Consider the following 16559-nt stretch of genomic DNA (forward strand, 5'->3'; position numbering starts at 1 on the left):
TTTAATACAGTAGCAAGAAAAACATAATACAGTCCAGCTTTTGAACCATGTTTCAAATGACATGCAGTAAAGGCCTCAGGATCATGAGAGCAGTAATTCCTGCTCTCTCGGCTTCCTGAACTGCAGTGTGAGTAAGTATTCCCAAACTGAAAATTGAGTTTTTTGCCAGTGTTTTGGCATCCAAGATACAATTTCACAGCTGAGCCAAAGGAAATAAGTAGTTACATGTCAATGCAGTGCTTTCAAAGCAATTCAAAGAATATTGCAATTAAGCTCATTATACAGTAAAGAAATGTGCAATGAAGGTATTGTTTTTGTACCCCGTGCATGGCAGGACACAGCTGGCCCCTTGTTTTAGGAATTGAAGTATAATATGAAAGCAATTTATGGTGCTACAATTAGAGGATATGGCTGAATACATAATTGTTTTTGTCATATGTTGATTTACCCAAAAATAAGTCATCTAACGGCTGTTAACAAGAGACCACTTCAAATATAATCCCCAAGCACATTATTTAATGCACCTGTATACCCCATAATCATACAGCATTCATTACAGCCATGGAACACCTCAAAGATCACATCATAAACTAGCAAACACCTGTATACCCCATAATCATACAGCATTCATTACAGCCATGGAACACCTCATAGATCACATCCTATACTAGCAAACACCTGTATACCCCATAATCATACAGCATTCATTACAGCCATGGAACACCTCATAGATCACATCCTATACTAGCAAACACCTGTATACCCCATAATCATACAGCATTCATTACAGCCATGGAACACTTCATAGATCACATCATAAACTAACAAACACCTGTACACTCCATAATCATACAGCATTCATTACAGCCATGGAGCACCTCATAGATCACATCATAAACTAACAAACACCTGTATACCCCATAATCATACAGCATTCATTACAGCCATGGAACACTTCATAGATCACATCCTATACTAGCAAACACCTGTATACCCCATAATCATACAACATTCATTACAGCCATAGAACACCTCATAGATCACATCATAAACTAACAAACACCTGTATACCCCATAATCATACAGCATTCATTACAGCCATGGAACACCTCATAGATCACATCATAAACTAACAAACACCTGTATACCCCATAATCATACAGCATTCATTACAGCCATGGAACACCTCATAGATCACATCATAAACTAACAAACACCTGTATACCCCATAATAAGACAACATTCATTACAGCCATGGAACACCTCATAGATCACATCATAAACTAACAAACACCTGTATACCCCATAATCATACAGCATTCATTACAGCCATGGAACACCTCATAGATCACATCATAAACTAACAAACACCTGTATACCCCATAATCATACAGCATTCATTACAACCATGGAACACCTCATAGATCACATCATAAACTAACAAACACCTGTATACCCCATAATCATACAGCATTCATTACAGCCATGGAACACTTCATAGATCACATCATAAACTAACAAACACCTGTATACCCCATAATCATACAGCATTCATTACAGCCATGGAACACCTCATAGATCACATCATAAACTAACAAACACCTGTATACCCCATAATCATACAGCATTCATTACAGCCATGGAACACCTCATAGATCACATCATAAACTAACAAACACCTGTATACCCCATAATCATACAGCATTCATTACAGCCATGGAACACCTCATAGATCACATCATAAACTAACAAACAACTGTATACCCCATAATCATACAGCATTCATTACAGCCATGGAACACCTCATAGATCACATCATAAACTAACAAACAACTGTATACCCCATAATCATACAGCATTCATTACAGCCATGGAACACCTCATAGATCACATCATAAACTAACAAACAACTGTATACCCCATAATCATACAGCATTCATTACAGCCATGGAACACCTCATAGATCACATCATAAACTAGCAAACACCTGTATACCCCATAATCATACAGCATTCATTACAGCCATGGAACACCTCATAGATCACATCATAAACTAACAAACACCTGTATACCCCATAATCATACAGCATTCATTACAGCCATGGAACACCTCATAGATCACATCCTATACTAGCAAACACCTGTATACCCCATAATCATACAGCATTCATTACAGCCATGGAACACCTCATAGATCACATCCTATACTAGCAAACTGTGCTAGATAAATGCTACTGGAAAGCATAACTCATCTGCCTTTTGAATTGCTATAGTCTTCATATACTGTAGTCATAGAGACAAGAGAAAGAGCTTTCTGCTCAGTGAAAGGCTATAAATAGTTTTGGAAAATCGTTACAGGGAATTCCCGTTCTTCTGCACTCTGCGTGTACTGCAGCTGTACATGGTTCAGTCCTTAGCCTCCATTACAGCTTGCAGGCAGAATTACCTCAACTTGTATTCACAGGCCATTTTAGCTGCTAGAATAAATATACATGATTTACCTGGGTTACCCCGAGTGATGATACTAATTATAAAAGCAACAGGAGGAGCCTAATATGTTTCTAGCTTTCAGGCTTTGTTAGATTACCCATATTAAAAAAATGACTTGAACTGGCTCTGTGGATAAGGAGACTCTTTCTTCTAGAATCAATACGTACATCAATATGTTCAATGTATTTCTTATTTGAACATGTGTATTATACAGTAAGCATATATGCTCTTCAAACAAACAAACAAACAAACAAACAAAAAGAACACAAACAGCACTCTTAACCCTATGGTACCGAATGAAATTGTAAATGTGTGTCCTGAAGGCAGGGTTAGTCATACAGCACATACTAGAACTCACTTCCAATGTCTGGACGAAGTTTCTTATCGTACTCCTTCAGCAAATTGTTCAGTATTTGTGTGGCGTCTGCCTCGTGAGCTCTGGGGGCCAGCATTTGGTTCACTGTCACGTCATCGTACTCGTCCTCATCGTGAACTTTCTGGGAACTGGAAGACAACAGATGATAATCACAGAAATGCAGTTCCTGGTGCATGCAGAGCCGTAAACAAATTGACACGCAACGTGTTTAGTGGAACAGTTACTTTAAATCAAATGTCTATAATTTCCACAAAATATTATAGGATTCTTATACTTGGAGATTTTAATTTGCACACTGATATTATATCTGATTCGACAGCTATGGACTTTTTAATTCTATTCGATTCTTTTGAGTTTACTCAGCGTGTAACAGGGCCTACACATAACAACGGTCATAGTTTAGATTTAGTCATATCTCCAGGACTAGAAATGATCATGATCTCCAACTATCGACCCTGCATTATCAGATCATTTCTTAATTTCATTTGAGGCTATTGTGCCTCAATGTAAAAAGACTGTAGTGAGTTCTGTTAAAAGGCGCATTATAAATCCTGCAGTTGTTCAAAAGTTTTCTGAAGTAGTTAGTCTATGTCCACCCATCTCAACAAGTTCTCTATCAACTGATGAGTTAGTTGACAGATACAACCATCAACTACAAACTGCTCTTGATACTGTGGCTCCAGGAAAAATGAAAACAGTCTCTGTAAAAAGTAGGACACCGTGGATGAACAATGATATACACCAAACAAAAAGAAATTGTTGCAAAGCAGAGCGGAAATGGAGAGTAAATGGAGAGATACAAAACTACAAATACATTACGATATTTTAAAGCACTCCCTATCAAAGTATAATGCAGCATTAATGTCAGCAAGAAGTGCTTACTTCTCCAGTCTTACTGCAGAAAATAAGAACAATGCTAGAGTCCTTTTCTCAACTATTGATAGATTAGTAAACCCATCTCCTTCACCTGAATATTGCATTGTGGCCTCACCTATGAAGTGTGAAGAATTCCGTAATTATTTAGATGGAAAAAAAATACTTTGTATTAAGGATCAAATTCCACAAAATGATTTTGAGTTCTGTGTGCCTCCAAAAACAATCAAAACAGAATTACATTATGTTTCTCTGATTAACTTACAAGACTTAAATAAAATAGTTATGCACATTAAATCATCTAGGTGTCTTTTGGATCCTATACCAAGCAGTCTCTTGAAGGAGGTGTTTAGTAAGCTGTCCAATGATGTTCTTGAGTTAATTAATAGCTGTTTATCATCAGGAAGGTTTCCTTCTTTAAAAACCGTCTTAGTGAAACCTTCACTTAAGAATCGAATCTGGATATTTCAGTTCTAAGTAATTTTAGACCTATTTCAAACCTTCCTTTTTTAGCAAAGGTACTTTGAAAAGTCAATTTTAAAGAAATTAATAGTTTCCTTGGAAATAATAACATCTTCGAGAAATTTCAAGATTTCAGGATTTCGTGCTAACCATAGCACTGAAACTGCACTTGTCAAAGTGGTAAATGATCTACGTATTAGTACAGGTTCTAAGTGTTTACCTGTACTGATCCTTTTAGATCTGAGTGCTGCTTTTGATACTGTGGATTTCAAGATTTTAATTAATCATCTTAAGAGAATGGGTGGGCCTTTCTGGAAATGTCCTAAACTGGTTCATATCCTATTTAATGAATAGACAGTATTTTGTTGCCTTAGGAGAATCTACCTCTGGACTAGCTAATATTACAGGGCTCCATTCTTTGTCCCATGTTATTCTCTTTATACATGCTGCCACATGGGGAGGTTATTCGTAAACATGGGGTGAATTTCCACAGCTATGCAGATGACACACAGATTTATATACCTGTTAAACCAGGTGACACAACAGCTATCAATGCCCTTTTCAAATGCCTAGCCGATAATAGAAGCTGGATGTCTCAGAATTTCTAACAGTTAAATTCTTACTTTCAGGTTATAATCAACAGATGGACTCGACAAATATTGATCTAGGTATACTAAAATCAAATGTAAAATCTGAAGTGAAAAACCTGGGGGTTATTTTTGATTCTGCACTTTCCTTTGAACCACATATAAAATACATTACTAAAGTGTCCTTCTATCATTTAAGAAACATTGCAAAAGTTATATCATTCTTGTCCTTGGATGATGCAAAGTAATTAGTACATGCTTTTATTTTTTCTAGGTTAGATTATTATAACGCTTTATTCTCTGGACTTACAAGTCATGCTATATCACGCCTACAGCTAGTGCTCAATGCTGCTGCTAGAATGCTAACTAGAACAAAAAAAGGATTCACATTACACCTGTGTTGGCATCACTGCATTGGCTTCCTGTGCATTACAGAATTGATTCTAAAATTATATTACTAGTTTTAAAGCACTGAATGGACTATCTCCACAATAGCTAAATGATATGCTAATTCCTTATCAGCATGAACGCACTCTGAGATTTGCAAATGCTGGCCTTTTATGTATTGCGAGGGTGAATGGTAAAAGGATGGGAGAGGCTGCTTTCTGTTTTAATGCCCCCACACTCTGGAACTCCTTACCCCCTTTTATCAGAGATTCACCTTCAATTGCAATCTTCAAATCTCAATTAAAAACATACCTTTTTAATATTTCTTTTCCATAACATTTTTATATTTTATTCTGAGTTTTATTGTTACTTCTGTTTTTTTTTCTGTATGTAAAGCGCTTTGAATTGTATTCTACATGATTGTACATTATTATTATTATTATTATTATTATTATTATTATTATTATTATTATTATTATTATTATTATTATTATAAATGAGCTCCTAGTAACAGAAGCATCATCTGTGCGAGGTCTCTAGAACGAGATTACTACTCATTGATTACGTGTATCAACAGGTTATAATATTTACTTTTTAGAAGTGCTTCAGCTACAGCATATCAACATGCATAGCAGTCAAATATAATCAATATCCTGGTTTTTAAGAATCAACATATTAAGATTACTGTGGAAAAATGGAAATAAATTGATTTGTTCAAAGTGACATAGGAGCATACTGGTGCAGAAGCGTTTCAAACAGAACTCGAACTTGACAAAGGCACTCACTATGCTAAACAGGGCCCACACTAATATGGGTTAATTCTCCGTCACCATGAACTCGAACTTGACAAAGGCACTCATTATAATAAACAGGGCCTACACTCGCAGGGGTTAATTCTCTCTGTCACCATGAAATACGTAATCATGTGGAAACGGCAATACTCCTATAAAGACCGGAACAGCGTGATACAGTGCAAAGACTAGACTACAGTTTACCAGTAAATAATACAACACGTGTAATATTGTATTTGTCAACATAAAAGACAGATAAGATTGATAGAAGGTTATTGGTCTATTACTTTTCGATTTACTTTTTAAAAGATTACCATTGTTCCCTGCTGGCAGGATAATGATATCAATTAAATAAACTTAAAACGTAACCCCCGAGCACACGCCCGTTTATATACATTCGAGTACAGTATACTATGTGTGAATGTATCACTGTGAAAGGCATGGGAGACTGGGCTGGATGTCAAGCTGAAGATTAAAACTTACTGAACTAAATACCTGGCTGCTATTATCGGAAGGAGCCTGGGTTGCAGAGATGGTTTCCAGGGCAACGTGTCCAGCTGATAGCGAGGCTGCTGTTTTGCATACTTTATAACGCAGTGCACTAAAAGCTCTTATTTAAAAAGCAAAGTAATAAATAAATAATACAGATCCTTTGTTTCTTGGCCACATCTGCGCAGCATAAGGTGTAAGTTTATACCTGTTCTTCGAGTTCATGACAGCATGAGATTTGATCTGCTTGTCACTGCCCCAAACAACACGCACACAAGTGAGGCTCTGCTGTGTTCATAACTGTTTAAATTAAAATGAGGCGCATGAATACATTTCTATCAATTTTGAAATTTCTGTTTCACAAGTTTACATTTATTGTAAAAGTGAATCTGTCATTTATTTCTAAATTACACACACACACACACACACACACACACACACACACACACACACACACATATTATATATATATATATATATATATATATATATATATATATATATATATATATATATATATATATATATATATATATATATACACACACACACCACTCACACCCACTGAGGACATTTACGGTGACATAATTATAGTAGAATAATAATAATAATAATAATAATAATAATAATAATATAATATTTCTAATTATACATTTATTTATGTATAATTATAAAGTATTATTTGCATTATTTGCATAAAAACGTAACGTTACTTTGATACTCGCCGAATGTTGATTATTTTATTTAAATAAAATACAAATTTATGTTTTAGGTTGAAAAATCCAACTTATATATATATATATATATTATAATATATATATATAATATATATTATCTATATATATAATATATATATATATATATATAATATGAGCACAGGTGTGCGGTTTCATTAATCAGGGACAATTAAAAACAAATAATCCGATCTCTGTAACAATGTCTCTTTTTTTAAAAGAAGCAGAAATGTTAAAAAAAATGTAAACACTGAAAACTTGAGAATGGCTGCGGTGCTCTTTTAGCGTCGTTATAACATAAAACAAACAGACAAACAAACAAATACATACATGCATCAATTATCAAAGCTTAATATGTGAATCGCAGGAAAAAAAGAAGCTCAACTTACCAGGCGTGGAAAACAGACAGCAGCAAGAAAGCCGCCAGTAACTGGGTGGACATGTTTGGGTAAGGATAACTCCAAGAGGAATGGGTGACGGTTTAAATGTTGCGTTGTGTTTCTGAAAAGGAGAAAAAAAAGGGATACAGCTATCTTTGCTTTCTCAGCTACAGTCAAAAATATGTGTCACTTGAAATCCAACAGAAGCCAACAGAGCTTCCCAGATCCAGCCATGAATTACTCATGCAGTTCTGACAGGTGTTCGGACTCGGCAGCTCCAGCACTTTCACATCGAGAATCAATTGTCTGAAATAATGAAACAGCCTCTGCTGCTCCTTGAAGTTGCTTTAGCCGCCTTCGATTGCACCAGTATATACACAGGCATAGTGCCGCTCTCAAAAACAGGGCAGCAATTCCCCAAGTGGAAATCTACACCACCCTTCATGCATTCCCGGGAACCACTTTTCATTCTGTTGCGTCACATTTCAGTACAGCGGCAGCATTCCAGCTTTTCTTACAAACTTTAAACTGTGGCTGTTTTCTTCAAAAAAGCAGCGCAGGCGATTGAAGGAGAAGATCGCCATAAAGTTTTAAAACATGAGTGTCGCTGTCTTGAATTAGGTTCTACAATTAGTGTCCAGAATTACTTCATCTAGTTTAGATTTCTCGCCGCCTGTGAGATGATCTTTACTGGGGGGTGCAGCAAGGGTCAAGAGAACGATCAGCCAATATTATCAATCTAATTCAAGTTTTCAAACCAACATTTGACTTTATTTCAAGTTATGTAGGTTTACTGTATGTATGTATGTATGCATATATGTATGTATGTAATATTCCTGCATATGTAAAGTACAAGCAATACATACTTCAGTGGTCATTATTTTATTATTATATTATTATTATTATTATTATTATTATTATTATTATTATTATTATTATTATTATTATTATTATTATTTAACGCATTCGTTATTGTGTGTGTTTGTCGTCCTGAAACTGAAATCATAAAGTATAATGTTCAGTGGCTGTAAACAATGCTATGGGAGCTTTACGTAAGTTTGGGCTTATTAATAATGTTACTGTACAGGTCTCCAGGTAATGTGCATTTAATTTCCATCTGTGCCATTTCAGTACAACTAATCTTTGGGATTTAAAAGAGAGGTATGCACGCACACACACACACACACACACACACACACTGCACTCTCTCTCTCTCTCTCTCACACACACACACACACACACACACACACACACACACACACACAGACACACACATACACACAGAGAGAAGTGATTATTATCATATTATTTTTCAACGTGTTTTTCTCTGCAAATATAAAGTACTTCAACGTTTAGGCGTTTTGATGAATGTACTTGATTTTCGTTTGCATTCAAATAACTCTTTGTCAGTAATACACTACAAACAATATTATATGCCCATTGTCCTGACGGCGAAAGCCGTTGAATACAGTACTAAAGAACAAATGAAAAATAATAAACTGGTCGTGTCTGAGTGTATCCTTAGATCTGTGTTGTTACTATCTCGTAGCTCTTGCATACACAGCAACAATCTACATCACAACCAACCGAAACTGTGTCAACCCATGCAACGGTGTCAAATTTGAACAAAAGTTCAGTTTATCGTTCTTTATTTTGAAATGTGCCAGTTTTTCTAAAGCACGGTGTTCAGTTGGATATGCAGCATTGGGGAAATGTTCATGTCTGTGGATTCAGCTGTTACAGCCCAACACGCAAATAAAGAGTGTTCTGCAGAACGCCAAGCGGAGGGTGCGGCAGGTTCAGTACCCTGGACAGCGCATCACATGACAATAAGAGAAGGGGTCACAGCACACACAGCTCTGCAGAGAGATGCATCCTCTAATCAAGAGAGTAGGCTTCCTACATTCACACACTCTTATAATGTAGTGCACACAGCTGATTATAATCAAGAGAGTAGGCTTCCTACATTCACACACTCTTATAGTGTAGTGCACACAGCTGATTATAATCAAGAGAGTAGGCTTCCTACATTCACACACTCTTATAGTGTAGTGCACACAGCTGATTATAATCAAGAGAGTAGGCTTCCTACATTCACACACTCTTATACTGAAGTGTACACAGCTGATTATAATCAAGAGAGTAGGCTTCCTACATTCACACACTCTTATACTGAAGTGTACACAGCTGATTATAATCAAGAGAGTAGGCTTCCTACATTCACACACTCTTATACTGAAGTGTACACAGCTGATTATAATCAAGAGAGTAGGCTTCCTACATTCACACACTCTTATACTGAAGTGTACACAGCTGATTATAATCAAGAGAGTAGGCTTCCTACATTCACACACTCTTATACTGAAGTGCACACAGCTGATTATAATCAAGAGAGTAGGCTTTATATACTCACACACTCTTATACTGTAGTGCACATAGCTGATTATAATCAAGAGAGTAGGCTTCCTACAATCACAAACTCTTATAGTGCAGTGCACACAGCTGACGAGAACGCAATGCTAGTGTATCAAGCCCAAACATCTACAGTAATAAAAGAACATTGAAGACGGCATTATTTGATTTTGCTTAGCGGTTTCCTTAACACTGAAGCGTACTGACTTAGTTTGCATGTATTCTATGTGACTAAAAGCTCATTACGTTATGGGTGTAAGGTTCGGATTTACAGCCTGATCAGTGTGTATGCTGGTGAGAATTCGTCTCACTTTAATGAAGCTGCTCAACTTGGGACATGTTCTCCCCCCCCTCCCCCCCCCCCCCCCCCCCCGAAGGCAGACTGCCCCCGTGTGGCTGTCCTCAGTAATGCAGTGACTGATACTCAGGTGGACGACCCCCTTTTACCACAGAACGGATCTGCGTCATCGCACATCTGTTTTTCACAAACGCAATTCATCTTCTCCTTGCAAGCGAATTGTTGATTGGAAGGCATTGCCGTAATTGTTTTCTATCGGTCCGTGTTTTTAAGATAGATGTTAAGGTTGAACTTCGGATACAATTTAATAGGGAAACAGTTTGTTAAAAATGAATCTGTTGCGCTGGTTTGAGTTGAATGTATAGCTTTCACACAGCAGTTTCATAATGAAACCAATTGTCCAGATCTGCAGAGTTAAATCCTATCTGTGCAGTTTTGTGTGATAATGTCTGTATCTAAGTGAATCTGATGTGAAAGAGTAGCCTGCAGTCACATACACAGACGCTGTCTCTGTTTAAGGCAGTGCAGAACAAATTGCAACACAGACAGCTAAAGAAGTATCTGATTACACAGGACCCGACCTTTGCCAGAAGCAAAACTGTACAGTTTTAATGCGCAGTGTGAAATGACATCTGACAAAACGCTTCGCGCTGAAAAGGGTTTTCAGACCCCAAAGTTCTGTGGATGGTTTTTCAGCCCCAGCTCTGCAATAATCTTGGTCTATTCAATGTTAATTGAGGCGAGACAGTCCAAGACTAATGCTAACCAGGGCCTGTGTAACCAGTTGTATATTGATACAACAGGGAAAGTACCAGTGTCCCAACATGTCCATTCAGTGTTATATACAGGTACTGAATATATAGTTACATTTTACACAACCTCAAAGCCCAGCAGCAATGGTACAATACATGACCCTTTTCATTTAGTCTACATCCACAGTCATTTAAGAACATAAGAACATAAGAACATAAGAACATAAGAAAGTTTACAAACGAGAGGAGGCCATTCGGCCCATCTTGCTCGTTTGGTTGTTAGTAGCTTATTGATCCCAAAATCTCATCAAGCAGCTTCTTGAAGGATCCCAGGGTGTCAGCTTCAACAACATTACTGGGGAGTTGATTCCAGACCCTCACAATTCTCTGTGTAAAAAAGTGTCTCCTATTTTCTGTTCTGAATGCCCCTTTTTCTAAACTCCATTTGTGACCCCTGGTCCTTGTTTCTTTTTTCAGGCTGAAAAAGTCCCTTGGGTCGACACTGTCAATACCTTTTAGAATTTTGAATGCTTGAATTAGGTCGCCACGTAGTCTTCTTTGTTCAAGACTGAACAGATTCAATTCTTTTAGCCTGTCTGCATATGACATGCCTTTTAAGCCCGGAATAATTCTGGTCGCTCTTCTTTGCACTCTTTCTAGAGCAGCAATATCTTTTTTATAGCGAGGTGACCAGAACTGCACACAATATTCAAGATGAGGTCTTACTAATGCATTGTACAGTTTTAACATTACTTCCCTTGATTTAAATTCAACACTTTTCACAATGTATCCGAGTATCTTGTTAGCCTTTTTTATAGCTTCCCCACATTGTCTAGATGAAGACATTTCTGAGTCAACAAAAACTCCTAGGTCTTTTTCATAGATTCCTTCTCCAATTTCAATATCTCCCATATGATATTTATAATGTACATTTTTATTTCCTGCGTGCAGTACCTTACACTTTTCTCTATTAAATGTCATTTGCCATGTATCTGCCCAGTTCTGAATCTTGTCTAGATCATTTTGAATGACCTTTGCTGCTGCAACAGTGTTTGCCACTCCTCCTACTTTTGTGTCGTCTGCAAATTTCTGTGCTAAAGGTTCACTCGTTCACTTTGGAAATACATTCTGCATTGAAACGCAGCCAAACCTCTTTCTTTATGGTCTTAGCCTGGTGGAGCATTCATGTCACATTCTAGTTTCAATGATAATAATAAAAGTAACAGTCTTCACTCAACTGTGCATAATAAGGCTGTAATTCTATTGAGGGTTTACAGTGACATATAAATCAGAGAGCGCTAAATGTGTTATTATTAAGAACCGGAGTACAAAACTCTGCTTGTCTTTTTTGGAGGGTCATTTTCTAGTCACTTAGAGCCTCTGCTTTCTGAGGCCAGCAGCCTGCGCTGCATAACAGCACAGGGAGGTCATGTGACTGAGCTCATTTCATACTAAGTTGCTGCTCATTGTTTTTCTGCTTGCTTTATTCTGCTGTTCTACACAGCAGAAAAGAGAAAGAAAGAAGAAAGCCCATCTGATAAGCTGTGTCATTGCCTTTGGATATATGAGCCATGAAGCTGCTGCCCTCTATAGTCATTGTTTTGTTTTTGTGAAGACTGTACTTAAATGTAGACGAAAACATTCTCAAAATAATACCACAAGAGAGCAGAAAGACACCTAACCTGTGCACTGAATATGTCAGTTAACACATAAAGGTGGAACCACGTTACCCTAATTGAAAGCCCAGGCTGTCAAAATATTGTTTTTTATTTTTTTTATGTCAATTAGGATCATTATATAAAAAAGAGCAACATTGCTTTGTAATTGCTAACGGAAGCAAGCGTTTCTATTTTACCAGTGATTAAACCATTGTAGCATGACAAATCACAATGGAAGACAGATACACATCAACTGTCATTTTCTAAAAAAAATTAAAAAATAAAAAATTCTGCGACCACCAAAGTCTGACAAAGGTAGAAGCACTTGTAAAAGGTTACAATCCTTAAAAAGGAAATAGTATATTCAGAGATCCACAGCTACCTGCTGTGATAATGGCATAACTGTATGTTCAGAATGCACTCCTATAGATTACAGTGCAGTGCACGTGTTAATAGTAGAAGGCTTATTCTCTATTCTCTATTCTACTACACATGGATAGTACAAGGGATAATAACACAATTCTGGGCCAGGGCAGAGGCCCTGTACACTGGGATCGTGGGTTTGAACAGCCACACAATCTAAATTGAGGATTGAGCCAGGATCAGAATCACCTATTGTTTAAAACTAATAACCAGAGGGCTAAGCCAATTACCAGTAACCAAAACTAACACCTGCACACATAAGAACTGAAACACAGTAAATATAAAATATACCTGTAATACAGCGTTCCACGCCCCCACGTGCTGCTGCAACTGTTTAAATAATGTACCTGTAATACAGCGTTCCACGCCCCCACGTGCTGCTGCTACTGTTTAAATAATGTACCTGTAATACAGCGTTCCACGCCCCCACGTGCTGCTGCAACTGTTTAAATAATGTACCTGTAATACAGCGTTCCACGCCCCCACGTGCTGCTGCAACTGTTTAAATAATGTACCTGTAATACAGCGTTCCACGCCCCCACGTGCTGCTGCAACTGTTTAAATAATGTACCTGTAATACAGCGTTCCACGCCCCCACGTGCTGCTGCAACTGTTTAAATAATGTACCTGTAATATAGCGTTCCACGCCCCCACGTGCTGCTGCTACTGTTTAAATAATGTACCTGTAATACAGCGTTCCACGCCCCCACGTGCTGCTGCAACTGTTTAAATAATGTACCTGTAATATAGTGTTCCACGCCCCCACGTGCTGCTGCAACTGTTTAAATAATGTACCTGTAATATAGCGTTCCACGCCCCCACGTGCTGCTGCTACTGTTTAAATAATGTACCTGTAATACAGCGTTCCACGCCCCCACGTGCTGCTGCAACTGTTTAAATAATGTACCTGTAATATAGCGTTCCACGCCCCCACGTGCTGCTGCTACTGTTTAAATAATGTACCTGTAATACAGCGTTCCACGCCCCCACGTGCTGCTGCTACTGTTTAAATAATGTACCTGTAATACAGCGTTCCACGCCCCCACGTGCTGCTGCAACTGTTTAAATAATGTACCTGTAATATAGCGTTCCACGTCCCCACGTGGTGCTGCTACTGTTTAAATAATGTACCTGTAATATAGCGTTCCACGCCCCCACGTGCTGCTGCAACTGTTTAAATAATGTACCTGTAATACAGCGTTCCACGCCCCCACGTGCTGCTGCTACTGTTTAAATAATGTACCTGTAATACAGCGTTCCACGCCCCCACGTGCTGCTGCTACTGTTTAAATAATGTACCTGTAATACAGCGTTCCACGCCCCCACGTGCTGCTGCAACTGTTTAAATAATGTACCTGTAATATAGTGTTCCACGCCCCCACGTGCTGCTGCTACTGTTTAAATAATGTACCTGTAATACAGCGTTCCACGCCCCCACGTGCTGCTGCTACTGTTTAAATAATGTACCTGTAATATAGTGTGACGCGTCCCCACATGTTTAAATACCTGTCATTTTTCTTTTCATTGTTAACATTCTGACAATTTTTTGCACTTATAACTTTAAAGTCTGTTTCAAAACTCTTTTCAAAATGATGCTCCAGTGCACTGGGGTTTGAGATCTGTCTTCTAAAATCACTGCAGAAAGAGCGATTTAAAAAAAAAACATACATAATATGTTGACTTTTCTGTTTCGTACATCATAGATTGTTATTGCTGTGTTACCTGTTTGACAATGTGAGCAAAAATCCTTACACTATCAATGCACTATCACCCGATCTGACTAGAATCAGTCGATTCAATGGGACGTTACCAAGGAAAATCATCCCACAGGAATGGGCCAGTGGGTACCTAGTAGCCTCCCAACAGAGAGAGTAGGTCCGGATCAAGCGCTTTAAAGGGCGTCGGATGTAGTAGTAGCCACTAGAGGGTGCTAAAGAAGTGGTGAATAAATAATAGTAACAGTTACTTTAATGGTGACGCAGTTAGGTTTAGGGGTAGAGATTAGGGTTAGGGTTAGGGGTAGGGTTAGGGTTAGGGTTAGGGTTAGGGGTAGGGTTAGGGTTAGGGTTAGGGTTAGGGTTAGGGGTAGGGTTAGGGTTAGGGTTAGGGTTAGGGTTAGGGTTAGGGTTAGGGTTAGGGTTAGGGTTAGGGGTAGGGTTAGGGTTAGGGTTAGGGTTAGGGTTAGGGTTAGGGTTAGGGTTAGGGTTAGGGTTAGGGTTAGGGTTAGGGTTAGGGTTAGGGGTAGGGGTTAGGTTTAGGGTTAGGGGTAGTTTTAGGGGTAGGTGGTAGATTTAGGGATTAGGAGCCTCCTAGGTACCTACTGGCCCATTCCTATGGGATGATTTTCCTTGACTACATCCCATTTAATCGACTGATTCTAAATGTTTGGAAGTTGGGTTAGGGTTAGGGTTAGGGTTAGGGTTAGGGTTAGGGTTTAGGGTTTAGGGTTAGGTTAGGGTTAGGGTTAGGGTTAGGGTTAGGGTTAGGGTTAGGGTTAGGGTTAGGGTTAGGGTTAGGGTTAGGGTTAGGGTTAGGGTTAGGGTTAGGGTTAGGGTTAGGGTTAGGGTTAGGGTTAGGGTTAGGGTTAGGGTTAGGGTTAGGGTTAGGGTTAGGGTTAGGGTTAGGGTTAGGGTTAGGGTTAGGGTTAGGTTTAGGGGTAGAGATTAGGGTTAGGGTTAGGGTTAGGGTTGGGGTTAGGGTTAGGGTTAGGGGTAGAGATTAGGTTTAGGGTTAGGGGTAGTTTTAGGGGTAGGTGGTATATTTAGGGATTAGGAGCCTACTAGGTACCTACTGGCCCATTCCTATGGGATGATTTTCCTTGACTACATCCCATTTAATCGACTGATTCTAAATGTTTGGAAGTTGGCTCTTTTGTGCAAAAACATTTGTATATATCATTTATTTGGATTGGATAAAGTATAAACACCTGCCATCTGCAGCACACACTTTTATGATTCATGCTTTTGTTATGCAAATAGAGTCTCTGATGCTGCATGTATTCTGTAATATATAACAGCAGCATCTATCGATTGCAAGTCAGTTTCACAGCAGATCTGACAGGTAGTAGATAGCAGAAGCTCAGCTGACAGTGGCTTCCATTTCCAAGGCTGCCAAAATTCACAAAATCACAGGGAACAGTTTTTAAAACATTTTGAGCCATTCTGAAAACAGACTTTGCTGCAACTTCCAGGAAGGAATGAAAGGCTTTAATAAAAAAAGAATGGTCCTGAACTGGTCCATCACAGCTTTACCTAGCAGACACACTCAGTTAGTACTGGCTGTCTGCACTGGACCTCCACTCTATTTGTGTGTATAGCTTTGTTTGTAGCTTCTGTAAATGAAACTGTAGGCAATCATATCATTGTCAGCGTACAACCCAAGGATTGTTTGGGGAAATAATGGTAATATGAGGTCACTGGTTCAAAAGTAAATCCCATTTCTACTGAT

At 38.4% G+C, this 16559-nt stretch overlaps 1 protein-coding gene across 1 annotated transcript in view; it reads right to left on the reverse strand.

Annotated features, from left to right (window-relative positions):
• Positions 1–7909, reverse strand: part of LOC121328014 (gamma-aminobutyric acid receptor subunit gamma-3-like) — a 171775-nt gene extending 163866 nt beyond the window's left edge. Inside the window, exons 1-2 of the mRNA XM_041272437.1 lie at positions 7579–7909; positions 2849–2994 (exon numbers count right to left, since the gene is read on the reverse strand). Of these exons, the coding sequence (XP_041128371.1) occupies positions 2849–2994; positions 7579–7631 (199 nt within the window). The 5' untranslated portion in view covers positions 7632–7909. The remainder of the gene's footprint in view (positions 1–2848; positions 2995–7578) is intronic.
• Between the last annotated feature and the right edge of the window lie 8650 nt (positions 7910–16559).

This window comes from Polyodon spathula, chromosome 15, assembly GCF_017654505.1.
Source record: "Polyodon spathula isolate WHYD16114869_AA chromosome 15, ASM1765450v1, whole genome shotgun sequence".
In the NCBI taxonomy this organism is placed as follows: domain Eukaryota; kingdom Metazoa; phylum Chordata; class Actinopteri; order Acipenseriformes; family Polyodontidae; genus Polyodon; species Polyodon spathula.